At 43.6% G+C, this 25,438-nt stretch overlaps 1 protein-coding gene across 2 annotated transcripts; it reads right to left on the reverse strand.

Annotated features, from left to right (window-relative positions):
- Positions 1-9,143: 9,143 nt before the first annotated feature.
- PDIK1L (PDLIM1 interacting kinase 1 like) lies at positions 9,144-24,613 on the reverse strand. 2 transcript variants are annotated; one of them, XM_066270036.1, is made up of 3 exons: positions 23,675-24,613; positions 21,011-21,312; positions 9,144-12,832 (listed from the first exon to the last, which is right to left on the reverse strand). In XM_066270036.1, exons 2-3 carry the CDS (start codon positions 21,293-21,295, stop codon positions 12,092-12,094), a joined length of 1,026 nt encoding a protein of 341 aa, XP_066126133.1. In that variant the 5' UTR covers positions 21,296-21,312; positions 23,675-24,613; the 3' UTR covers positions 9,144-12,091. The 2 variants fall into 2 exon arrangements, with proteins under 2 accessions (XP_066126133.1, XP_066126132.1); XM_066270035.1 differs by lacking the exon at positions 23,675-24,613 and adding an exon at positions 23,181-23,644.
- Positions 24,614-25,438: the final 825 nt, after the last annotated feature.

The following is a 25,438-nucleotide window of genomic DNA, read 5'->3' on the forward strand; positions in this document are numbered from 1 at the left end:
GATCACTAGGATGGTTATTTACCTGACACTTGGTGCGTGGTAAAACCAGTTAATCCGTAAGAGCAGTAATTTTCATTTCTATTTTTTTCTGTAGTTTATGAAATATCTTCACATACATTATTCTCATTTGGTTTGAAAAGCAACTTGGAAAAATAATTTATTAAGGCTACTTTTTTTTTTAATTGGGAGGAGGGGAGATGGAGAGATAGACTCCCGCATGAGCCCCCACCAGGATCCACCGGCAAACCCTAACACCGTCTGGGACGGACGTTTACACATCAAGGGAGCTATCCTCAGCACCCCCTCCGACTAGAACCAGTTGAGTCATGGCTGCAGAGGGGAAGAGAAAAAGAAGGGGAGAGGGAACGGGAGAGAAGCAGATGATTATTTCTCCTGTGTGCCCTCATTAGGAATCGAACCCCCGACATTGGTACGCAGGACCCACGCTCTGTACACTCAGCCAACTCGCCAGGGCCACTTTTTTTTTTTTTTTTTTTTAATCTCATCCAAAACGTTCATTTTGAATTGTTTAGAATTTAAAACGATTATTGTTGTTCAACATTTAGGATAACATCTTCTCTCCTTTTCATGCTTATGCTTTCCCTCACTTCAAATATATGTAAGAAGTGTATTTAACATCCTGTATAGTATTTTATCATCTCTGTTATTTCTGAGGTCTCTTTCTATTGTTTTTTCTCTCCTGCTTCTTTGCATACTGAATACTTTTTAAAAAATTCATTTTAGAGCCTGACCAGGAGGTGGCGCAGTGGATAGAGCGTCGGACTGGGATGTGGAAGACCCAGATTCCAGACCCCGAGGTTGCCAGCTTGAGCGCGGGCTCATCTGGTTTGAGCAAAAGCTCACCAGCTTGAGCCCAAGGTCGCTGGCTCCAGCAGGGAGTTACTCGGTCTGCTGAAGACCCGTGGTCAAGGCACATATAAGAAAGCAATCAATGAACAACTAAGGTGTTGCAACACACAACGAAAAACTAATAATTTTTTTTTAAATAAATTTTTATTAATGGTAATGGGATGACATTAATAAATCAGGGTACATATATTCAAAGAAAACATGTCTAGGTTATTTTGTCATTAAATTATGTTGCATACCCCTCGCCCAAAGTCAGATTGTCCTCCGCCACCCTCTATCTAGTTCTCTGTGCCCCTCCCCCTCCCCCTAACTCTCTTCCTCCCTCCCTCCCATGTCCTCCCTCCCCCCACCCCTGGTAACCACCACACTCTTGTCCATGTCTCTTAGTCTCGGAAAAACTAATAATTGATGCTTCTTATCTCTCCGTTCCTGTCTGTCTCTGTCTATCCCTCTCTCTGACTCTCTCTCTGTCTCTGTATAAAAAATAAATAAAACAATTTTTAAAAAATTCATTTTAGAGAGGAGAGAGAGAGGAGGAGCAGGAAGCATTAACTCCCATATGTGCCTTGATCAGACAAGTGCAGGGTTTTGAACCAGCGACCTCAGCGTTTCAGGGCAATGCTTTATCCACTGCGCCACCACAGGTCAGGCCTAATACTTTTTTATTTTTTTACAGAGACAGAGAGAGTCAGAGAGAGGGATAGATAAAGACAGACAGGAACGGAGAGAGATGAGAAGCATCAATCATCAGTTTTTGTTGTGACACCTTAGTTGTTCATTGATTGCTTTCTCATATGTGCCTTGACCGTGAGCCTTCAGCAAACCGAGTGATCCCTTGCTCAAGCCAGTGACTTTGGGTCCAAGCTGGTGAGCTTTGCTCAAACCAAATGAGCCCTCGCTCAAGCTGGCGTCCTCGGGATCCCCAACCTGGGTCCTTCCGCATCCCAGTCCGACGATCTATCCACTGCGCCACCGCCTGGTCAGGCTAAAGGCAGGGGTTTTGTTTTGTTTTGTTTTTTTGTTTGTTTGTTTTGTTTTACAGGAACAGAGAGAGAGTCAGAGAGAGGGATAGACAGACAGGAATGGAGAGAGATGAGAAGCATCAATCATCAGTTTCTTTTTGTTGTTGCAACACCTTAGTTGTTCACTGATTGCTTTCTCATATGTGCCTTGACCGTGGGCCTTCAGCAGACTGAGTAACGCCCTCCTCGAGCCAGAGACCTTGGGTCCAAGCTGGTGAGCTTTTTGCTCAAGCCATATGAACTCACAGTCAAGCTGGCAATCTCAGGGTCTCAAACCTGGGTCCTCCGCATCCCAGTCTGATGCTCTATCCACTGCACCACTGCCTGGTCAGGCAATACTTTTTAATTTGATAGCAGACATTATGAAGTTTACATTATTAGGACTAGACTCCTTTAAATAATGTTGAGCTTTATTTTTCTTTTTTTAAAGGTTTTATTTATTGATTTTAGAGAGAGGAGAGAAACCACTGCAGTCTAGCTCAATTATTATCAGAATGTTAGCCATTGTTGCCATACCCCCCCCCCAACATCTCTCAAATCATACTAGTTAACTAACACTCTCCCTGCCTTCCTTCCACCTGAAGTTAGGAGAAATGGTATGTCATCCCAGTATTTGGTCCTATTAGTACTCTCCAAATGCCTAGGTATGGTAGTAGGTGTCAGAAAGATGGCAGACTTTGATGATAATTCTGCATTATTATCTTATTTATTTATTTATTTATTCATTTTAGAGAGGAGAGAGAGTTAGAGAGAGAGAGAGAGAGAGAGAGAGAGAGAGAGAAAGGGGGGAGGAGCAGAAAGCATCAACTCCCGTATATGCCTTGACTAGACAAGTACAGGGTTTTGAACCAGCGACCTCAACATTCCAGGTCCACACTTTATCCACTGTGCCACCACAGGTCAGGCCAATAATTCTGCATTATTATCAATCATTTATCAGCAAATAGAAAGAGAAATGGTGTATGGCCAGTAGCCACAGCACCATCACAGCTACCTGGCCCGTGCAGGTTTACATTTGATTCGAACAGATGGTAATGAAACAACGGAGCCAAGAACTGGTGGGCCATTAGCTTTAATCCTAGCTTGCAGCCGGCAGGCAAGAAATACACACAGTGGAAAAACACTTCTATTTCCATTCAGGGCTCCCAAAGCCACTGACTTATCCAAGTTTCCTAGAATCAAAGGTTTCTACCTCATCAGCCTTATTCACCTCTGTTCCCCATCTCCTTTTCTCTGCACAAACTTTGCACAAACTGGCTTCTCCTTCAGCACTCTGCCTTCTTTTTTATTATTAACTTTTTTTTTTTTTGGTATTTTTCTGAGGTTGGAAACGGAAGCAGTCAGACAGACTCCCACATGCGCCCAACCGGGATCCACCTGGCATACCCACCAGAGGGCGATGCTCTGCCCATCTGGGGCGTTGCTCTATTGCAACCAGGGCCATTCTAGCACCTGAGGCAGAGGTCATGGAGCCATCCTCAGCGCCCAGGCCAACTCTGCTCCAGTGGAGCCTTGGCTGCAGGAGGGGAAGAGAGAGACAGAGAGGAAGGAGAGGGGGAGGGGTGGAGAAGCAGATGGGCCCTGGCCGGGAATCGAACCGGGATTCCTGCACGCCAGGCTGACGCTCTACCACTGAGCCAACCGGCCAGGGCTAGCACTCTGCCTTCTTGGCTGCTTCTCCTCTCCTCCACGTGGCCTTTCTCTGCTCTCTCCCAGCATGGGTTCCTCTGCCCCATTTTATAGTGCAGAAATTAAAACCTTTAATCCAATATACAAACAAGGAAGTCTCTGATACAAAGTCACTTAGGGTGAGATAGGCTTAGTCTTAAAACTAAGCCTTAGGCTATAAGGACCCTGCCTGCTTACAGCCTGTCCCCCACACCCAATGCAAACTATAAGTGAGCAAACATATCTCTTTTTTTTTTTTTTTTCTTTCATTTTTCTGAAGCTGGAAACGGGGAGAGACAGTCAGACAGACTCCCGCATGCGCCCGACCGGGATCCACCCGGCACGCCCACCAGGGGGCGATAATCTGCCCATCTGGGGCGTCGCCATGTTGCGACCAGAGCCACTCTAGCGCCTGGGGCAGAGGCCAAGGAGCCATCCCCAGCGCCCGGGCTATCTTTGCTCCAATGGAGCCTTGGCTGCGGGAGGGGAAGAGAGAGACAGAGAGGAAAGCGTGGCGGAGGGGTGGAGAAGCAAATGGGCGCTTCTCCTGTGTGCCCTGGCCGGGAATCGAACCCTGGTCCTCCGCACGCTAGGCCGACGCTCTACCGCTGAGCCAACCGGCCAGGGCTATCTTTTTTTTTTTTAACAGAGGCAGAGATAGACAGGGACAGACAGGAACGGAGAGAGAGGAGAAGCATCAATCATCAGTTTCTCGTTGCGCGTTGCAACTTCTTAGTTGTTCATTGATTGCTTTCTCACATGTGCCTTGACCGCGGGCCTTCAGCAGACCGAGTAACCCCCTGCTGGATCCAGCGACCTTGGGTCTAAGCTGGTGTGCTCTTTGCTCAAGCCAGATGAGCCCACACTCGAGCTGGCGACCTCGGGGTCTCGAACCTGGGTCCTTCCGCATCCCAGTCCGACGCTCTATCCACTGCGCCACCACCTGGTCAGGCCAAACATATCTTTATTATATGCAGCTTAAGTGTCTGTTTGTCGCCGATAGCTTATTGGTTGCTTGTGTAACTGTACTAGCCAATGGAGTGAAGTTGCCACGGCATTCAAATAGTCCCGCCTTCTGGCATGCCACCTCACAAATTGAGGTTAAAGATTGGAGCAATTATTATGCTGTTAAGAAATCTTAACACCAGAAGGGGTCTTTGCAATGATACAAGACTAGAGGTTCTCCAATTGAAAAATAATGTCATAATAGCTAAGTCTTTGACTGGCTCCTCTAAAGGTGAAATACATGTCATTCCAAGAATTGATTTGGCTCCATCTCAAACAGGGTTGCTGTTTCAATTGAGACGTAGACAATTTCCTGTAAAACTTGCCTTTGCTATGACCATCAATAACTCTCAGGGCCAAATGCTTAAGTGTGTTGGCATTTTTTTACCTGAGCCTGCATTTGGACACGGTCAACTTTATGTTGCCTGTTTAAGAGTTTGTGAAAGAACGGACGTAAAATTAAAAATAATTGATGGTCCTCTGCAAGGCGAGCTTAAAAATGATGGAAAGATCTACACAAGAAATGTTGTGTACAAAGAGATCTTTGACATGTGAATTAACATTTTTTTTTCTTTTTTCTGAAGCTGGAAACAGGAAGAGACAGTCAGACAGATTCCCGCATGCGCCCAACCGGGATGCACCTGGCACGCCCACCAGGGGCGATGCTCTGCCCACCAGGGGGCGATGCTCTGCCCCTCCGGGGCATCACTCTGCCACTACCAGAGCCACTCTAGCGCCTGGGGCAGAGGCCAAGGAGCCATCCCCAGCGCCCGGGCCATCCCTGCTCCAATGGAGCCTTGGGAGGGGAAGAAAGAGACAGAGAGGAAGGAGGAGGGGCGTTGGAGAAGCAAATGGGCGCCTCTCCTATGTGCCCTGGCCGGGAATCGAACCCGGGTCCCCCGCACGCCAGGCTGACGCTCTACCGCTGAGCCAACCGTGCCAGAGCCTGAACTAACATTTTATTATTTAAATCACCTTTATTTATTGAGCTAGCGGTGGCTCTTAAGAAATGTACCCCCAGTGGTTTCCTTCATTGCACTCTACTTTAAGCAATTAAGCAAGTAGAAGGAGGAAACCCTGTGGGGCAGTAAGCAAAGGGGCGTCCTCACCGCCTGCCCTGGGTAATTCAGTTTGAATTAGCAGACACCTTTGCACAAATCATTTTAATTACAATTTATAATATCTAGAACAGCGGTCATTTCGTATGACCGCCGGGCTTTCTAGTATATCATATTTATAAACTTATTTGACCAACAAATGAAAACCAGGCTAAGAACATTGTTAATTAAGAACTATACCTGGGTGGCCTGACCTGTGGTGGCGCAGTGGATAAAGTGTCGACCTGGAAATCCTGAGGTCGCCGGTTCGAAACCCTGGGCTTGCCTGGTCAAGGCACATATGGAAGTTGATGCTTTCAGCTCCTCCCCCCCTTCTCTCTCTCTGTCTCTCTCTGTCTCTCTCTCCTCTCTAAAAATGAATAAATAAAAATAAATAAATAAATAAATAAAAGAAGGGAAAGCCGTTGCAAAAAAAAAAAAGAACTATGCCTGTGCCTGTGTAAGGCTACAGGGCACAGAGCCAGGCAGGACATTATAGTATTTGAATAGAAAATATTTTTCTTTTTTTAAATTTTATTTATTGATTTTAGAGAGAGAGAGAGAGGGAAGGGGGGGTGAGAAGCATCAACTCAGTAGTTGTTTCTTGTATGTGCCTTGACCAGGCAAGCCTGGGGTTGCATGACCTGGAATGCTGAGGTTGCCAATTCGCACCACAGGTTAGGTAAGATGTTTTTCAAATAATTAATGAAAAATAGAAGCTAAATTAAATAAGAAACCAGCACACCTGCTATCTATCCTGGTGTAAATTAGCAGTGAAGGCAACTCGGAGTTGTTCCCTGTGAGTCCTCATTTCTATAGGCACCCCCTCGCCGTCACAGTGCTCAGAGTCAGGGGTTATCTCTACTTTATACATGCGGGGAAGCAGGGATTTGAGAGGTTAGGAAACTAATGAAAGTCACAAAGCTAATAACAGAAAGGTGGTGTCTGGTTTCAAAGTCTGTGTCCTCTCCCTCTGCCTCTGACAACAGCTGTTGTGGGAGTCTCCAGCCCCAATGCACGTTTTTTGTTGGTTTTTAAAATAAAATTTTGTTGAAGAATAGACACCTAGAGAAAAGTATATAAATTTTAAGTGCAGCTTGATGAATTTTTACAATATACAGTAAATATACCTGTCTAACCAGCTCCTAGATCGAGAAACAATATAAGTACCTGACATCTCCCTACACATGGCCCTTTTTTTTTTCTTTTACAGAGACAGAGAGAGAGAGTCAGAGAGAGGGATAGAGAGGGACAGACAGACAGAAACGGAAAGATGAGAAGCATCAAACATTAGTTTTTCGTTGAGCGTTGCAACACCTTAATTGTTCATTGATTGCCTTCTCATACGTGCCTTGACCACGGGCCTTCAGCAGACAGAGAAACCCCTTGCTCGAGCCAAGGGTTACTCGGTGGTGAGCTTTTTATTTTTATTTTTTTGCTCAAGCCAGATGAGCCCACGGTCAAGCTGGCGACCTCAGGGGTCTCGAACCTAGGTCCTTCCGCATCCCAGTCCGATGCTCTGTCCACTGCACCACCGCCTAGTCAGGCCCATTTGAGTATTTAAAGTGCTAGGCACTTTATGTATGTGTCCAAAAAAAAGGGTCTATGGAAAATAACCTCACAGAGTGATTATATCATAAATTTTTAACTGGGCAGGTGGTCATGGTCATGCCCCAGGCCCATAACTTCTTCAGTGCAAGGTTTTAAGCCAGCTCTGTCTATTGCTTTGGTGCATCTAGGTTAACATACCTTTGAAATACCAGAAGTAACAATACCCCTTGAAGGGGGTTAATTAACCCTCAGGAGAGCACATACTCTTGTTAACTATTCTGTAATCCAATCCCCACCTTGCTTTCTCCAATCTTCCTTACATCCCCTCCTTAATTTCAAATGCATAAACAAAGCTGCAAAATTTATATTCCGGAGCATTTCAGATACTGCTCTCTAGCATATGTCATCAATTTGGCTCCAATAAACTCATAAAAATTCTCCACAGGTTTTTGAAGTTTCTCATGTTGACATGTGTAGTATCTCTAATCTTTACAGAAACCTGAAATGTAAATATAATCTCCATTTTACAGATAGGGTAACTGAGGCTCAGAATGAAGTGACTTGCCCAAAGCCACACATTAATTATGTGGTGTCTGCAAAAGCTAGTATTCAATATGAGATCTGCTACACCAAGGCATATGCTTCTGCTCTAAGCGATGATGCCTTTGGCAATAGCAAGTTGCTTAACTTCTGCTCAAGATAAACTAAGCTTGAAATACTAGGGCTGAACCGGAAATGAAAGCGTGAAGTCAAACAAAAACCCAGGCATCTTTCAGAAAAAGAAAAAAAACAATTCCTTTATAACCAATGAAAAATCATTGCAAAAGGGAAAGTCCAGTACTGCTTTTAAAAGACGCACTTTGCCCTCAAGAGGTGTGGTTGCCTGGCTGGTAGGTTTTCTCAACTAGAAGTTATCTAACCACAAACCAACTGTTTTATCATTACACTGCACTTTAGCAGACATCTATGATTGGTTGACAGCAACATTTGAATTTAAAGACCAAATAACTAAGGGTCATTACTTCATTGAGAAAGATAAAGCTTTATTGTTAGAGAAAACTCCAACTGGGGTCAGAGATTAGACACTAAACTGGGTGCTTGGGTAAAACCATTACCTCACTAACTGCTGTTATTACTAAAAAATCAAGGAATCAGCCTTTATTTTTAAGTAAAACCTATTGGAAAGATATGCAAAGACCATAAGAAGGCACTTTGTAAACTGCAAAGGGTTACAAAAAAGCTTGTAAGCACAATATTAACAGTTTTAAGATTAAATTTAAAAAGTTACTGTCTAAATAGAAAGCAAAATTTGCCTGTCTACAAAGGTTATACCAGGAAAAGGTGGCAGAGCCCAAAGCAGACACAATTTCTGATGCCTGCTTTCCTACTCATCACTGGATCACACGTGAATATTTTCTCCTGCCACTTCCCCTCTGCAGTTGCACTGGACCACCAAGTACACTATATCCTCAGTAGTTTGTACATTCTGGAGAAGGCATACATAATAAAACCTATTAAGGAAAGAAAAGAGTGGGCCAGATGATTTTACAGAAAAGAAACCATGGTCTCAAGTTATAGACTGAAAAACTGCATCTTCTTGACTTCATTCTGAGTCTGGAATGCATCCTCAGCTTAATGAGAAAGATAAGTAAAAGTAAAATTTCAGGCAATACAAGTTATTCTGAGAAATACTACAAGATAGTAAGCACTAAAATTTTGGAGAACTTAAAATGCTGAAAGGAACTCCTATAATTAAATCTTCTTTTTCTGAGCAATAGCTGCTATTACTGAAAGTTTAATAGATAAGGCTGAAAATGACATTGTTTCAAATTTTATATCCTCTGTCACGTTCATGAGTAATGCACTATGGAACTACTCAGTGAGCCACCGAAGCAGTAATGGAGAATTTCCAGGGTTTTTTTTTTGTTGTTGAAACTCACTTTATTTAAAAAAAAAAAAGTCATGAACAATAAATTACAATCATTTCCCCCTTTTATAAATTCTTCATAAAATATATTTGACAATTTAAAAAGAAAATTTCAAAAGTTGCTTTCATTTTGAAGTGCTGATGACATATTTTTGACCATTTTGTCATGCTGGTGAATTATTTTGTAGCTGCTACAATAGTTTGATAAACATTTTTACAATTAGAAACAACAACAAAGAGGAAAAAACAGACCAGCAGAAAAAACTATTCAGTGTGCTATTAAACCAACACTTAACACTTACTTCATCATCATGACAAAGTATCCCTTAGCACCAAAAAATTTACAGGAACCCTCCTAAGTGACAACTAGTGCAAAATAACATTCTAGGAACTAACTGTACAACCCCATATTTTAACTGGCCACAGCTGCCTATAAGCTTATTTGAAATATTTGGTCTTTTTTCAATTAAGACAAATTTCATAAAACACTATAATCCATGGCAAGAGGCTCTATGAAGAATACTTGTTTATTGAGTACCTATTATGGGCAAGGCACTGTGCACAAATTCTTGCTTTCATTTTTCCTCTAGCAAATATCCAGGAATTTTCAAGTATTGCTAGTCATCTTGTATTTCTTCCTCCTGGCTGGAAAAGACCTGTGGCTATACACTATTTTTAACTTGTCATTTTGTCAACTGACCTTCAGTGCTGAGCACACAGTAGGTACTTAATAAATATCTCCTGACTGAAAGAACAAATGAAGACAAAAAATTTACTGTTGTTTTGCTTGGTAGCTTAGGCTATTTTAGATTACAAGGACTTGAGAAGATTCTAGAAGAAACTTCCTGATCACCTCACACCCTTACCAGTGAAAGAAAGAATTCCACTTTATAGGTAAAATCTTTCAAAATAAATTATAATCATTAACTTTTAAATGATGTAGGACCCAAAACTATGTACTTAGGAAACCATTGCTCCCAACACATAGATATCTGAAGAGCAAATGAAGTACTGGCATACCATCATGTGAATCATCATGAATCTGTCATGCTATTGACAGGCATTATAATGACGCTTTGACTTCAGTCCCCTTGGCCCGATCGTGTTATACCAGTTTGGTGATCCAGAGGGTCAATTATCATGAGGTGCCAGTGTATTGTTCCACTGCTTATCATCTTGAAGGTGATGTTAAAATATGACATTTTGCTTTTATTTTAAAAAGCCTTATTTTAATAAAACCTTTTAGTCCAAGTTTCAAACTTCCAGATCAAGTAACACATAGTTCAGAAATTTTATGTACTGTAATTTCTTTGTGCTTTTTCACTCCCTAGAGTCCCTTGAACATATTTTAAATATGAAAAAAAATTATGATAGCAATATTCCAAAAGTTGTGGAAGCTCAAAGGAACATTTGAACAGATTATGCAAACTATTGATGATTTCAATATTCTAATTTTTAAAAAACACTTTTGACCAAAAATTCTAGTGCTTTATAAATATTAACTTAGATAAAAAAAATGGTTTTAAAGTCTCTCTAACCTTAAAGGTTAATGTTCTGTTTTAGGAAAATTTTCTTTCCTTAGATATTAAGTATCTGTATTTTCAGAAAAACAAACTGAAAATAATCATGTAGGTTAAAATCAAAATGACTTCAAGAAGAATAATGGTCTACTGGCTTTGACATAGACCAAACCAAGTGATTGTATAAATCTATAACTTTTCTACTTGAAAGATATAGTTGATGCCACAATATATTATTCATTTGCCAAACTATATAGGTATCATCTCTCACATTAGAAAAAGGTGATCAACATTTAATACAACCATATCTCTACCATTACTGTGTCAAATTAGACAAGAGGAAACAGCATTAGTGCCAAAATGATAGGAATTCCAGTGATGAAACAAGAGACCCTATCAGAGCAGGTAATGTGAGGATAAAGCTCATTTGATTTCTTCAATTTTATGGTGAGGTTTAGACAGTCTTGAAATAAAAAATTAACATATCAAACACAACAGTACATATATATAGCAATGTTTTCAGAAATAGAAGAATCCTGTGTTCAGATTACAGATGCTCAAGTGCAGACATGTCCCAATGCAGTGGTTTAACTGATTAATTGAATGCTTGGCTACCTAAAGAAAGTATGACTGAATCATCAATATCCTTGCCAACTGCTGCCACACAACTGCACGGCTAATTCTACTCCTGCAGCTCTGGGGCACTGGAGAGCTCAAACATATTTCAGCAGCTTTGGATCACTTAATTTCATTTCTGTTTAATAAGATTATTTTAGACCCTCCAAAATGTTGCCTTTAAAAAAAACTATAATATTACAAAAATAAAAAAAACTTAGTATGATTTCATTAGAGGGACAGGGTAAGAAGATGAAGGAAGGTTCTTTTATTTTTCATTACTGATTTCACCAGCAAATCTCAAAAACCCAAACCTACATTAAATAATTTAAACAGAACCGGCATTTTCTTCATATGGAATGCAAAATGCACACATTCACATACTTACATATACATAAATATATACATATATGTTTCCTTTACAAAGCTTCAAAGGTTGCATTACCAGCATGCAAACCTCTTCCTCCATGGAAATTCCTAATACTGACAAGGAATGTCTAAAATACTTCTGGAGATATATTTCCAGAAAACTGGACTGTCTTTTCTTCTAGGCTCTTAAAGAATTTTCCTGCCAAACTTCTACCAATGATCATTTAAAAAAATTTTTTTTACACCCACATTGGTAATACATTTAAAACATACTAACAAAATGCCAGCTTGGACTTAAGAAAAATGAGGAAAAAAACATCCCACAATAAAAACTAAACCCTTAGAAGGTGGAATTCAGATTTTCATATCCTTTTTCAGCCACATTATGTTGCATCACTGTGAAAACAGAAGCAGCATGTCATCCAAGATATTTGCAAATAATATGTGTCACGTTTCCCAGCTACTATCTTTAAATGCAATTTGTACTAATCTGAGTTCTAATTCAAAAGCATCTGGACGATCCTGAGGGTTTGCAGCCAGCATTTCTTTAATCAGTTGTTTCATTCGCCCATTCATATACTTTTTCTTCACAGGAATGAGAAGTTCCATTTTGGGATTTTCCAGAAGTGCCTCCCCAACAGGCACAATTTCAGTTCCTTGCTTTACATAACTCCCCAAGAGTTCCTTCTTTGTTTCCGTGTCTATAAATGTGATCCTTTCCAGCATTGCCCAGATGATAATTCCCAGAGCAAAGATGTCAGCTTTTGCTGTGTAATGTCCCTCCCACACTTCAGGAGCCATGTAGAAATCTGTTCCACAGGCGGTGGAAAGGAAACACTTGTTTACACTGACAGGTTCTTCTGGGTTCTGCCCAGAGGCTGAACACACTTTGCTTAGCCCAAAATCAGCCACTTTCAGTGTGGGTTCCAAGTCACTGGTATCCAACCTGCTTTGAGAAATCAAGATGTTATCAGGTTTAAGATCTCGGTGGATGATCTGGTTTTTATGCAAGAAAGCCAGGGCACTGCTCAGCTGAAGCATAAAGCTGGTGTTAGTTTTACGATTGGGTTTCCGGGACAACAGATACTCATTCATATCTCCTCCGTCACAAAAATCCATCACAAACCACAAGTAATAGGCGCTTCTGGGATCAAAGGCAATTTCTCCTTTTAATGAAGTCTCCACAAGCTATAAGGAAAAGAAACCAGATTGTAATCATCTGCACAGTTTATACAATTCAGTTATAAAAAAAAAGTAACTGGTTAAGTGAGTCTCCTGCCTGACCAGGTGGTGGTGCAGTGGATAGAGTGTCGGACTGGGATGTGGAGGACCCAGGTTTGAGACCCGGAGGTCCCCAGCTTGAGCGCGGGCTCATCTGGTTTGAGCAAAGCTCACCAGCTTGGACCCAAGGTCGCTGGCTTGAGCAAGGGGTTACTTGGTCTGCTGTAGCCCTGTGGTCAAGGCACATATGAGAAAGCAATCAATGAACTAAGGCGTCACAACGAAAAACTGATGATTGATGCTTCTCATCTCTCTCTGTTCCTGTCTGTCTATCCCTATCTATCCCTCTTTGACTCTCTCTGTCCCTGTAAGAAAGAAAAAAAATCCAATTTTATGTGAATATTCCATAGTTTTCATAAGTGCATTTTATTTTAAATTTCAGTACTTCAAACTATCATTTTTTTTTACATCTTATTTATTGATTTTAGAGAGAAAGGTGGGGAAGTGACTGAGAAGTATCAACTCATAGATGCTTCATTTTAGTTGTTGTCATATGTGCCTTGACCAAGCAAGCCCAGGGTTTTAAACTGGCGATCTCAGTGTTCCAGGTCAATGCTCTATCCACTGTACCACCTCAGGCCAGGCTCTAACTGTCACTTCTTTTTTTTTTCTTGTGGGAGAGACAGAGAGAGTCAGAGAGAGGGCCGGATAGGGACAGACAGATGGGAAGGGAGAGAGATGAGAAACATCAATTCTTTGTTGCGGTTCCTTAGCTGTTCATTGATTGCTTTCTCATATGTGCCTTGACCAGGGGGCTACAGCAGACTGAGTGACCCCTTGCTCAAGCCAGTGACCTTGGGCTCAAGCTGGTGATCCTTGCTCAAACCAGATGAGCTCGCGCTCAAGCTGGCGACCTTGGGGTCTTGAACCTGGGTCCTCCACATCCTAGTCCAAAGCTCTATTCACTGCGCCACTGTCTGGTCAGGCTCAAATTGTCACTTCTTAATGAGTACACGCTAAATCTCCAAGTCAAGAGGTAGAAACTTATTTAAAAATGGTTCGTTTTTTTTTTTTTTTTTACAGGGACAGAGAGAGAGTTAGAGAGAGGGATAGACAGGGACAGACAGACAGGAACGAAGAGAGATGAGACGCATCAATCATCAGTTTTTCGTTGCGACACCTTAGTTGTTCACCGACTGCTTTCTCATATGTGCCTTGACCGCGGGCCTTCAGAGGACCGAGTAACCCCTTGCTTGAGTCAGTGACCTTGGGTCTAAGCTGGTAAGCTTTTTTTTTTTTGCTCAAGCCAAATGAGCCCACACTCAAGGTGGCGATCTCGGGGTCTCGAACCTGGGTCCTCGGCATCCCAGTCTGATGCTCTATCCACTGCGCCACCGCCTGGTCAGGCTAAAAATGGTTTTATTTTGAAAAGTATCCAACTGGCTGCACATTTTCTGTATATGCCGATGGAGTTGAACTCTACCCACTTAGCTAATAGCTTCATGAAAACATTGAAATTTCAGCAGCTAGATCCTGGGAGATTGCCAGCTGGGATATAAATTTCAATTAGGAAATTCAATTAAATGAAAGTGCCTGAAATATTCTTCTTACTCATTGCACATATACTATCAACATCATCCGAGAAATTGAGAGAAAAATGATCAAGAAACAACTGATTAGAGAAATAAAGTGTTCTTGTAGTCACTGATGAAAAAGACTGACATCATTACTTCATATATTCTATAAGCAGAATGCAAATACGTTGGCTATCTCTACCATTGGGTGGCTTCTAAAAACCCATTTATAAAAATCATGCCTGACATGTGGTGGCACAGTGGATAAAGCATTGACCTGGGTTTGAAGTCCCAGGCTTGCCCAGATGCAAGGCACATATGAGAAACAACCACTACAAGTTGATGCTTCCTGCTCCTCCCCCCTGCTCTCTCTCCTCTCTAAAATTAAAAAATAAAGAATTTAAAAAAATACTATCAAGGCCCTGGCCGGTTGGCTCAGCGGTAGAGCGTCGGCCTAGCGTGCAGAGGACTAGGGTTCGATTCCCGGCCAGGGCACACAGGAGAAGCGCCCATTTGCTTCTCCACCCTTCTGCCGCGCTTTCCTCTCTATCTCTCTCTTCCCCTCCCGCAGCCAAGGCTCCATTGGAGCAAAGATGGCCCGGGCGCTGGGGATGGCTCTGTGGCCTCTGCCTCAGGCGCTAGAGTGGTTCTGGTCGCAACATGGCGACGCCCAGGATGGGCAGAGCATCGCCCCCTGGTGGGCAGAGCATCGCCCCATGGTGGGCGTGCCGGGTGGATCCCGGTTGGGCGCATGTGGGAGTCTGTCTGACTGTCTCTCCCTGTTTCCAGCTTAAGAAAAATGGAAAAAAAAAATACTATCAAAATCATATTTGCATTTTTTTGTGTGACAGAGACTGAGAGAGAGACAGACAGAGAGAGGGAACAGACAGGAAGGGAGAGAGATGAGAAGCATCAATTCTTTGTTGTGGCTCCTTATTCTCCTTAGTTGTTCATTGATTGCTTTCTCATATATGCCTTGACTGGGGGGCTCCAGCAGAGCTAGCGACCCCTTGCTCAAGCCAGTGAACTTGGGCTCAGCCAGCGACCCTGGGCTTCAAACCAGCGACCTTTGGGCTCAAGCCAGCGACCCCACACTCAAGCTGGTGAACCCATGCGCAAGCTGGCGACCTCAGGGTTTCGAACCTGGGTCCTCTGCGTCCCAGTCCAATGCTCTATCTACTGTGCCACCGCCTGGTCAGGCTATATTTTCATTTTGATATAAAAATTCAAATATGAGTTTGAATATTCCTTTGATACAAATTGAAAATCTAAAATAAATCACTTTGTTATTATCTAATTATAAATCTTATTATCTGAAATTCAAGAATATATTACTTTACTGAACATGAACTACCATTCTAAAATACAAGCATATAGTGTTTTGTAAGCCTTTGTTCTATGGTGTCCTCTTCAGACCCATGGGTTTAATAGAAACTCAGTAGGAAAGCCAGAGTTGTTGAAGATGAAAGGAACTGCTAATTTTACATTAAAATCTACTGGTACTTCCTCTTGTTATTTTTGCGGGCAGAAGCAAAGAACACCTCTCCACGCCATCTCCCCCCTGGCAAATAGCAGTAATTGTAATGCTGTGCAGATGTCTTTTTTGCATGAATTTTCTTTGTTGTGTTTGCCAGTGAAGAAAGAAAATGATAGAAAGGTACAGAACACAGTTACTTACCAGGTACACTGTTTCTAAATATGCTGAGATTAAAGACCAGCACCATCACTCTTACTTCATTTACTCCTTTTCTGCCTTTACCCTCAAAAACAAACTTCCTAAATAGTTTGAGTAATGCAGAGGCCCAGTATTCAAAGAATGGATTAGAGCAGGGGTCACCAAACTTTTTACACAGGGGGCCAGTTCACTGTCCCTCAGACCGTTGGAGGGCCGGACTATAAAAAAAAACTATGAACAAATCCCTATGCTCACTGCACATATCTTATTTTAAAGTAAAAAAACAAAACGGGAATAAATACAATATTTAAAATAAAGAACAAGTAAATTTAAATCAACAAACTGACCAGTATTTCAATGGAAACTATGCTCCTCTCACTGACCACCAATGAAAGAGGTGCCCCTTCCAGAAGTGCAGCGGGGGCCGGATAAATGGCCTCAGGGGGCTGCGTGCGGCCCGTGGGCCATAGTTTGGGGACCCCTGGTTTAGAGTAAGACTAGATTGTAAATACATAGATATTTTAGGCTTGACAAGCCACATAAGGTCTGTTTCATAATAATTTTCCTTTTATTTTTTTAAAACTTAAAAAATGTAAAAACTGCCTGGCCTGTGGTCACAGTGGATAAAGCGTCAGCCTGAAATACTGAGGTCACCAGTTCGAATCCCTGGACTTGCCCAGTCAAGGCACATATGACAAGCAATCAATGAACAATTAAAGTGAAACAACTATGAGTTGATACTTCTTGCTCTACACCCCCCTAATCTCTTTGTAAAATCAATAAATAAAATCTTTGAAAAAAATGTAAAAACTGGCCCTGGCTGGTTGGTTCAGTGGTAGAGCGTTGGCCCGACATCTGGAAGTCCCAGGTTAGATTCCCAGCCAGGGCACACAGGAGAAGCACCCATCTGCTTCTCCACCCCTCCCCCTCTCCTTCCTCTCTGTCTCTCTTCCCCTCCCACAGTCGAGGCTCCATTGGAGCAAAGTTGCCTGGGCACTGAGGATGGCTCCATGGCCTCCACCTCAGGCGCTAGAATGGCTCTGACTGCAGAGGAGCAACGCCCCAGATGGGCTGAGCATCGCCCCCTGGTGGGTTGCCGGGTAGATCCCGGTCTGACGTATGTGGGAGTCTGTCTGTCTGCCTCTCTCCACTTCTCACTTTGGAAAAATACAAAAAAAAAATACCCCCCATACACAGAAAAAGTAAAAACTATTTTTAGCATGTAGGTCATACAAAAACTGGCCCAGGGCTATAGTTGAGGCCTTCTGATTGAGAGATATAGCAATTTTCTTTTCTTTATTGGGTTTTTTTGTTTTTTTGTATTTTTTTGAAGCTGGAAATGGGGAGAGACAGTCAGACAGACCCCCGCATGCGCCCGACTGGGATCCACCCGGCACGCCCACCATGGGGCGACGCTCTGCCCACCAGGGGGCGATGCTCTGCCCCTCCGGGGTGTCGCTCTGCCGCGACCAGAGCCACTCTAGCGCCTGGGGCAGAGGCCAAGGAGCCATCCCCAGCGCCCGGGGCCATCTTTGCTCCAATGGAGCCTCGGCTGCGGGAGGGGAAGAGAGAGACAGAGAGGAAGGCGCGGCGGAGGGGTGGAGAAGCAAATGGGCGCTTCTCCTGTGTGCCCTGGCCGGGAATCGAACCCAGGTCCTCCGCACGCTAGGCCGACGCTCTACCGCTGAGCCAACCGGCCAGGGCACAATTTGCTTTTTAAAAAAAATATTTTATTTATTGATTTTTTAGAGAGAGAGAGAGAGAGAGAGAGAGAGAAGGGGGAGGAGCAGGAAGCATCAACTCCCATATGTGCCTTGACCAGGCAAGCCCAAGGTTTCGAACCGGCAACCTCAGTGTTCCAGGTCGACGCTTTATCCCACTGCACCACCACAGGTCAGGCCCAATTTGCTTAATTTTGTATGTAGAAGATATTAGCCATTGATTCTCTTGCCTAAAGTCCTTCAATAGCTTCCTTGTTCTCTTAGAATATAGTCTAAATTCTTTAACGGAGGCTAAGGGATCCTGTGTGCTTTGACCCCTGTTGAGCTTTCTAGCCTGGCCTAGTAGCTCAGTTGGTGAGCATCCTCCCCAAGTACCAAGGTTGTGGGTTCGATCCCCGATCCCCAGTCAGGGCACATACAGGCATCAATCGATAAATGCATAAATAAGTGGAAAACAAAACAATGTGCGCCCCCCCCCACTTCCTTTCTCTAAAAATCAATCAATTAAAAAAAAAACAAACACCTCTACCTATTGTCTTACTATCTTCTTTCAATTCGTAGAAAGTGTCACGCTTTTTGCTTCAATAGATTCATATGTGTAGTTCTTTCTGCCTGGGAAGTTTTTTTCCTCACCTGGCTAATTCCTTTTTACCCTGCAAGCTTTAGTTGAAACAGTTCATAATTCCTGAACTTCAGGATTATGTCAGGTTCCCTATTAACGCTCCTATACCATCCTGAACTTCTCACTCATGACACTCATCACAAGTTTGCAGAGTGGCCACTAAGTTCCTATGCATGAGACTGTGTGTCCTCTGTTAATTATTTGTTTTACATTTTCTTCTAGGTGAGGTTTTTAGCTATCAGCAACTAATTTAATGATTCCAACTGACAACAACGAAACTATCTGGAAAAACATGGAGAAAAATAAAAAATTTGTATCGAGAATGGAGAAGACCATGCATTGGGACTCTCCCTAGATTTGTTTGATTATCTTTACCAGATGTAAATTTAAAGAAGGCACTTGCTTAATAGTGTTGATGGATATTTGGTTAACTAAACAAATCCATAGAAAAGATAATTTAGAGCTACCCAGCACTGAGTATATCCTATGTGCCAAGTACTGTATCTGTATCACCTCTAATTTCGACAACTCCCATGGAAGACGGAAATTATTATTCCTATTTTACATACAAAGATACAGATTCTGGGAAAAGTTAGGTTATTACCCAAGGTTGTACACTGAGCAAAAAGTGCCACAAGTCAAACACAGGTCTATTAAGCTTTAAAAGAGGAAAGAGACTATTAAACGAAAAGATGCTTTGGATTAAAAAAAAAAAAAAATCACTGAATCAAGTCTGGAAGTACTTACACGTTCAAGCCTTGAAAGACCAGCTAATAACTAGTACTATAAGGATTACTTGATCTGGACTCAAGGATACCATAAGCACTAAGTCACATGTTTAAATGTCTTTTGGAAAAAGATTATGCATCTTGGTCTCCAAAATTCAATGCAAAGTTCAGTACGGTTCTATACACTTTTAAGAGGAAATGTGGTGTTAAGAATATTTCCGATATTTTCTATGAGTGCAACTTACAAATTAAGCATTTTTATAAAAGTAAACAATAATTCAAATAGAGGCAAAAAAGTTGTGTTTTATATTCAGTTAGAAAACTGCAGGGCATAGCATGTTAAACTGCAATATAAACTAGACTTTCAGGATTAATATTTATTCACCATACAATGAAAATTTCAAGTTTCTAATTACAAGTATTGTTTGTTCTGTTGTTCCTAGTCTTATAAGCCTTTGTTGTTTTAAACAGACTTTTGCACCCTGATGGTAAATTCTGAATTTAGACATACTCATGGAAAATTATTTCCTTTTCCAGGAATGACTGGACTTGCCCTGGCTGGATAGCTCAGTTGGTTAGAGGATCGTCCCAAAGCGCAAAGGTTGCCAGTTCAATCCCTGGTTAGGGCACATCCAGGAACAGACTGAAGTTCCTGTCTCTCTCCCTTCCTCTAAAATCTGTAAAATAAACATTAAAAAAAATGACTGGACTTAAGAAATTTTGCTCTTGCCTTTAATTAGCTATGCCTTAGTATCTTTTCTTAGAGCTACTAGAGATTTTGATATATGGCAGAAGCCAACTTAAAAAAAATACCTAACCTTTTCTGTTTTCATATGTTAATGCTTTTCCCAGGGCTGCAAAAGAGTAATTTGGAGGTTAAGAGAACACTAGGGTTTTTTTTGTTGTCAGAGACTTATGTTCATCTCCCAATTCTGTTACTTGCTAGCTATGTGACTTTGGATAAATTCATTATATATTCTAAGCCTCTGTTTCTTCATCTGTAATGGAGATAATAATACTTTCCTCATAGTATTGTTCTTAGCAACTGCCTTTAAAGCACTTAGTACAAACCATTGAACTAAGCAGGAATCCTAACATTAGCTTTAGCACTATTAATAACAAGTGCTAAGCTATATACTTCATGAAAATTAAGTAGAACTGAATGATTAAGAAACCATATAAGCATTTAAGAACAAAGGCTTATATTCTAACCAGTGCTCAATTACCTATGGGTGCTGCTATTGGTTGTGGAGTGTTTCCTTTTCTTCTGTCTTCAGTTTTAAAAAAATTGATTTCAAATAAGTATACTTTATTAGACTCTAGTCTTGATCACTTTCCTAGTTCCTATCTTGCCCCATTCATATGCAGATTGGCAAGTATCATGGCATAACAGGTGGCTTTTTTTATTCTTAGGTATTTGCATCACAGGTTTAAATAAAACCTTGTTTTATAGCAAACATGTAACCCAATTCTTGGTAGGCCCCTATCTACTCCTAACTATGTAAACACCTGCATTTTAAAAAATACTTTATTTATTGGTTTTTACAGAGACAGGAGAGAAAGGGGAGCATGGAATGGTAAGTATCAACTCATAGTTGCTTCATATTAGTTGTTCATTGCTTGCTTGTTGTATGTGCCTTGACCAGGGAAGCCCAGGGTTTCGAACTGGCAACCTTGGCATTCCAGGCCAAAGGTTTATCCACTGCGTCACCACAGGCCAGGCAACACCTGCATTTAAAAGTAGTCCATTTGACTCTTTTACTCCTCTTCTTGCTCACCAGTGCTACGTTCAAATCATCTCTATTTCCCATTCAGCCACACATACCTGTAAATAAAGGGAAGAATTAGAGCCATGGGACATCTTTTGCACCATCCCATCTTTTTGTAGGATGCATTCCTCCAAGTGAATCACATTTGGATGTTGGCTCTTGATACTGCTTAGTGCCCAGAATTCACGCAGGGCTAGTTCAACATTCTCAGGAGCATGGCATCGAATTTTCTTCACTGCCACCCGTGCAGAGGTCTTTCTGATGACGGCTTCATACACAACACCGTAACTACCTCGGCCTACCTCCCGTATTAGATCGTACTTTGGCTGGCTACTCACCATCTTCAAGGTCAAGGTTTCTGGAAAAATCAACAAAGTGCTCTATTGAAATTAAGCATGCCTATTGGCTTGTATTTCTTTTTATGTATGATTTAGTTATCATTGGTCTCACTGTTTGCAATGCTTGAGAGATATTTGCTATATCTTGGACAAATCTAAATATTTTAATAACAGTAAAGCAGCTAACATTTATGTAGAACTTACCATGTATCAGGAACTGTTCCAAGCAAAAGTAGGTTTACTAGTGGGGCAAAAGTAGGTTTACAGTTGTGAGTATACGAAAGTTTATTCTTGTATTACTTAATAAATTACTGTATTATTTTCCATATGAACAACTGTAAACCCACTTTTACCCTACCATGTATTCTGGATATCAGCCCTCTGTCAGATATATGCATTAATACACTTAATGTGCCTAATAATGTTATGAAGTAGATACTATTATGGTCATTTTACAGATGAGGAAACTAAAGCATGCAGAGTTTAAGCAACATATCCAAGGTCAGCTAGGCGTTGTTGACCTGAGATTTGAAATCAAGCCATTTGGCTCTGACATCCAAAATTTAATCCATTACACTGTATTGCCTCTTACACAAACTGCTTCAATACTGTTAAAAATAAACCAAGAAATTCAGCATTCTTACTGATCAATAAACAAATTCCAGCTTCTCTTTAAAGCTGACAGTCACATAAAAGGTCATAAAACAACCAAATTAAAAACAACAAAAAACAAAAACCCTCACAGTTAGAAATACAAACACCTGGCTTATGCTTAGGGACTGAAAGTGAACCAGATCATATGTAGAACTGAAAACGTATACTGTTTTACTATTTGAAAGTAAACAGTCAAAATGTATATGTTCCTATTTTACTTTACTTCCTTATTTATTGCCAATTAGGTGGAAATAAAGTTTGTGGAGAAACATGTTCCTTTAAAAATAAAGGAAGCTACTTAGACTATGATTACCTATTTGTGGTTTAACAGGGGTTATTTAGATCTAGGTTATTTTTGCTACTCAAAACTGTCCTACATATCAAGGGACTGTCTTTGTTTGGGGGAACAAAAAGCTACTGACCCTTGAGCCTGAAAACCTGGGAACAGCTACTTTAAGTCCATAGTATCGATTTAAAAAAGCAAACAAAAGCTTCCGAGATTGCTTCTCAGTCACACTTCCTCTGATTGGACACCCACCCTTCAAGTTCCTAGTGTATTTCCTAGTGTCTGATTTCCTGGCCCAGAATCCCCTGCCCCAACTACACTGCAGACTTTTTTTTTTCCTGCTCTCCGCGGGTCGCCAATTATTGTCCATCTCAAAGTGGCTGCGTCTTTGAAGCTGTCCCATACATCCAGAGGAGAGAGCACCTGAACAAGGGGGAGGTGTTTAGGAAATCCTTGCGATCCGGGTTACAACGCGAGACGATGATGCAGCCCGTGCGATCCCCCGTGCCCAGGCGGGCATCCCGGGCTCTCGCGCCCGCTGCGCCAGCTCAGCGCTCGGACGCGGGCCGGCGGGCCACACACCTGCCGGTGCCCGGCTAGGGCCGGTGCCGGGCAGAGGTGTTGCCAGACGTGGAGGCCCAGGGCCCAGCTCATTGGCCAAGTACCAGGCCCACCCCCTCCTCAGCAGCGTCCAGATGAAAGCCAGGGGAATCCTCCCGAGGCCTCTAACCCGCAGGGTCCAGTCCTGGGGCTGGAGGCTGAGGCCAGAGGCCTGGGGGAGAGGCCACAGGCTTTAAAAGAGGAGGCGGGTGGCCTGAGGTGTGCGGGCCGGAGGCCAGGGAGCGCGAGGCCTTCCCCAGGATCCCTCGGCTGACAGATCTGTGACAGCCCCCCTGGAGAGGGAGGCACGTGCAGGGCCTCTCTGCCAGGCTGTAGGGCCGAATTTACCTCAGGGTAGCCGCCGCCGCTTCTCCCTCTCACGGGCTCTGCAGGCCGCCATTATCGGGCAGCTCGCGCCTCCGCCGCCGCGGCCTCCAGTCAGAGGCCGGCGCGCGCCCCCGTGGTGCGCGGACACACACCCTTACGCCTCGCGGCCCCGCCCCCCTCCGGCTTTCCGTAGCGCGGGCCGGGACACCTCGCGCTGTCCCTATTGGGCGGGCGCCCGGCGCTCCCCTGGCGGCCTTGCTGCTCCCCTGGCTTCCAGGAGCCGGGATTTGCAAAAGGTGTACGCGCTCCGGCACGCACCACTCCTGTTCCTCCACGCAGGGAAGGCCAGGGCCGGGAGCGCGAGGCCACCGCTAGCTCGAGACTCGGTTGTGCTCCAGCCGCATCCCGCGCGGCGCCGGGACCGGACCTCAGCAGCACGCCCGAGCAGGGGGTGCGCGCTCTGCGCGGTGGCCCCTCCCTCACCCCACCCCCTCCCCGCTCTCCTGCCGACCTACCCAGCCGCGGGCAGGTGTGCGAGAGTCGCTAGGGTGGGACGCCTGGTGCATCTTCCTCGGCGCGGGCCTGGGGTGCGTGCTGGATGCGGGGCGTTTCGGCGGGTCCGCGTGGAGGCGCGGCCGGAGCTGGGAGGCCTGGTGCCCGCCCCGCCGGGAGGGAGGCTTCACCTTTTGTCAGTCACTGAGCCTTGTTCGCTGGCGATGCAGTTGCCGAGACGGCGGCGGCGCGGGGCTGGGTGCAATCATCTGGGAAGAAGCCGTCCCCTGCCCCGCCGGCGCGGTGGTATCTCCCTTAAAGAAGCCGGCGCCTCATTGTTCCTGGGCCGCGGCTGACGGGACTCGGGGCGCCCTGCCCGGCGCGAGAAGGAAGGGGCTGTGGCGCCGGCCCCTGACTGCTGTCGCCCGCGCAGGTCCTGCTCAGCGGCCGCACCCGCGGGGTCGTGGAGAGGGGGGATCCAGCGGGCGCGCGGCTGGAGGCGGCGGTCCCAGCCGGCCGGGGCCTAGATTGACAAGGAACTCAGCCGGTCTCGCGGGCCTGACGGTCAGTCCGAGTGATGGGGCCGCCTGACAGCCGTCAGGCACATCCAGCACGCGCTTTCGTTTGAGCCAGCTCCGGACTGTCAGTTACTCAGAGACCAGGACTAACCAGTCATTCAGTTAGTTACACAGATCAATAAGCATCCACCAGGAATGTCCATTCCTTCTTCACTTATTATGCACCTACTATTTGGTAAATAAGGTAATTGTTCCTCCTCCCACTGCTGTATAAGGCACGGTGGGCAAAGAATCCGTCACTGCCTTCAAGGAACCAATTACCCATTTTATTTTCTGTCCTCAATTTATTGACTTCTCTAGAGTCTAGAACAGGGGTTGGGAACCTTTTCGGCTGAGAGAGCCATGAACCACATATTTTAGAATGTAATTCCGTGAGAGCCATGCAACGACCCATGTACATTAGGCATTATCCAATAAAAATTTGGTGTTGTCCCAGAGGACAGCTGTGATTGGCTCCAGCCTCCCGCAACCATGAACATGAGGGGTAGGAAATGAATGGATTGTAATACATGAGAATGTTTTCTATTTTTAACATTATTATTTTTTTATTAAAGATTTGTCTGCGAGCCATAGGTTCCCAACCCCTGGTCTATAACTAGGTCAGATCTTTAAATTCTATCTCCTAATCCTAATCAAATTCCCACAAAGGCAGGCTTTATTATGAACTGTTTTTACAAATGAGGAAACAGAACTCTGACTTACTTGACCCAGAGGTGTCTTTTTTAGGGGGGAGGAGGCCTGCTTTGAACACCCACTCCCCTGGTGTAACACCGCCCCCCATTCCTCCCAAAACTGCTCTGAACTCTGTTCCAGACTTTTGTCCTGAGTTCCATGTACCAATCTCCACCTTTCTACCAGGACTACTAAAGTCAGCCAAGGCTTGGTTTCTGCTCTTGAAAGTACAGGGAAAATACAGAAGGCTCTGTGAACACAGCTACCTGTACGGGTAATTGGTTAGAATCGGGAAGGTTATCTCTAGGCCAGAGGAGGTTTTTCCTTTTGTTTGTCTGAGTCATTAAATACAGGAGTCCCTCATTTCAAGCTGGCTGCAGAACTGAGACTTGAAATCCACCCCAAAGATAGGGTGAATCTAAAGTCTGTGTGTTGGATTTAGGGCTTGTGAAGCCTGAAACAATTTGGAGTGTCTTCTTTAAGAAAACGATTACAAAATGGCCTTGTAAACACATTGCTGGGCCCTGGGAAAGGGTT

This window comes from Saccopteryx bilineata, chromosome 3 (genome assembly GCF_036850765.1).
Source record: "Saccopteryx bilineata isolate mSacBil1 chromosome 3, mSacBil1_pri_phased_curated, whole genome shotgun sequence".
NCBI lineage: Eukaryota > Metazoa > Chordata > Mammalia > Chiroptera > Emballonuridae > Saccopteryx > Saccopteryx bilineata.

Excerpts from the sequence above, each read along its gene's own strand:
- PDIK1L (XM_066270036.1), bottom strand. The coding sequence starts at position 21,295 with ATGGTGAGTAGCCAGCCAAAGTACGATCTAATACGGGAGGTAGGCCGA. Across the intron at positions 12,833-21,010 it reads ATTCTTCCCTTTATTTACAG|CTTGTGGAGACTTCATTAAA; the intron begins GTATGTGTGGCT and ends TTTTCCTTATAG.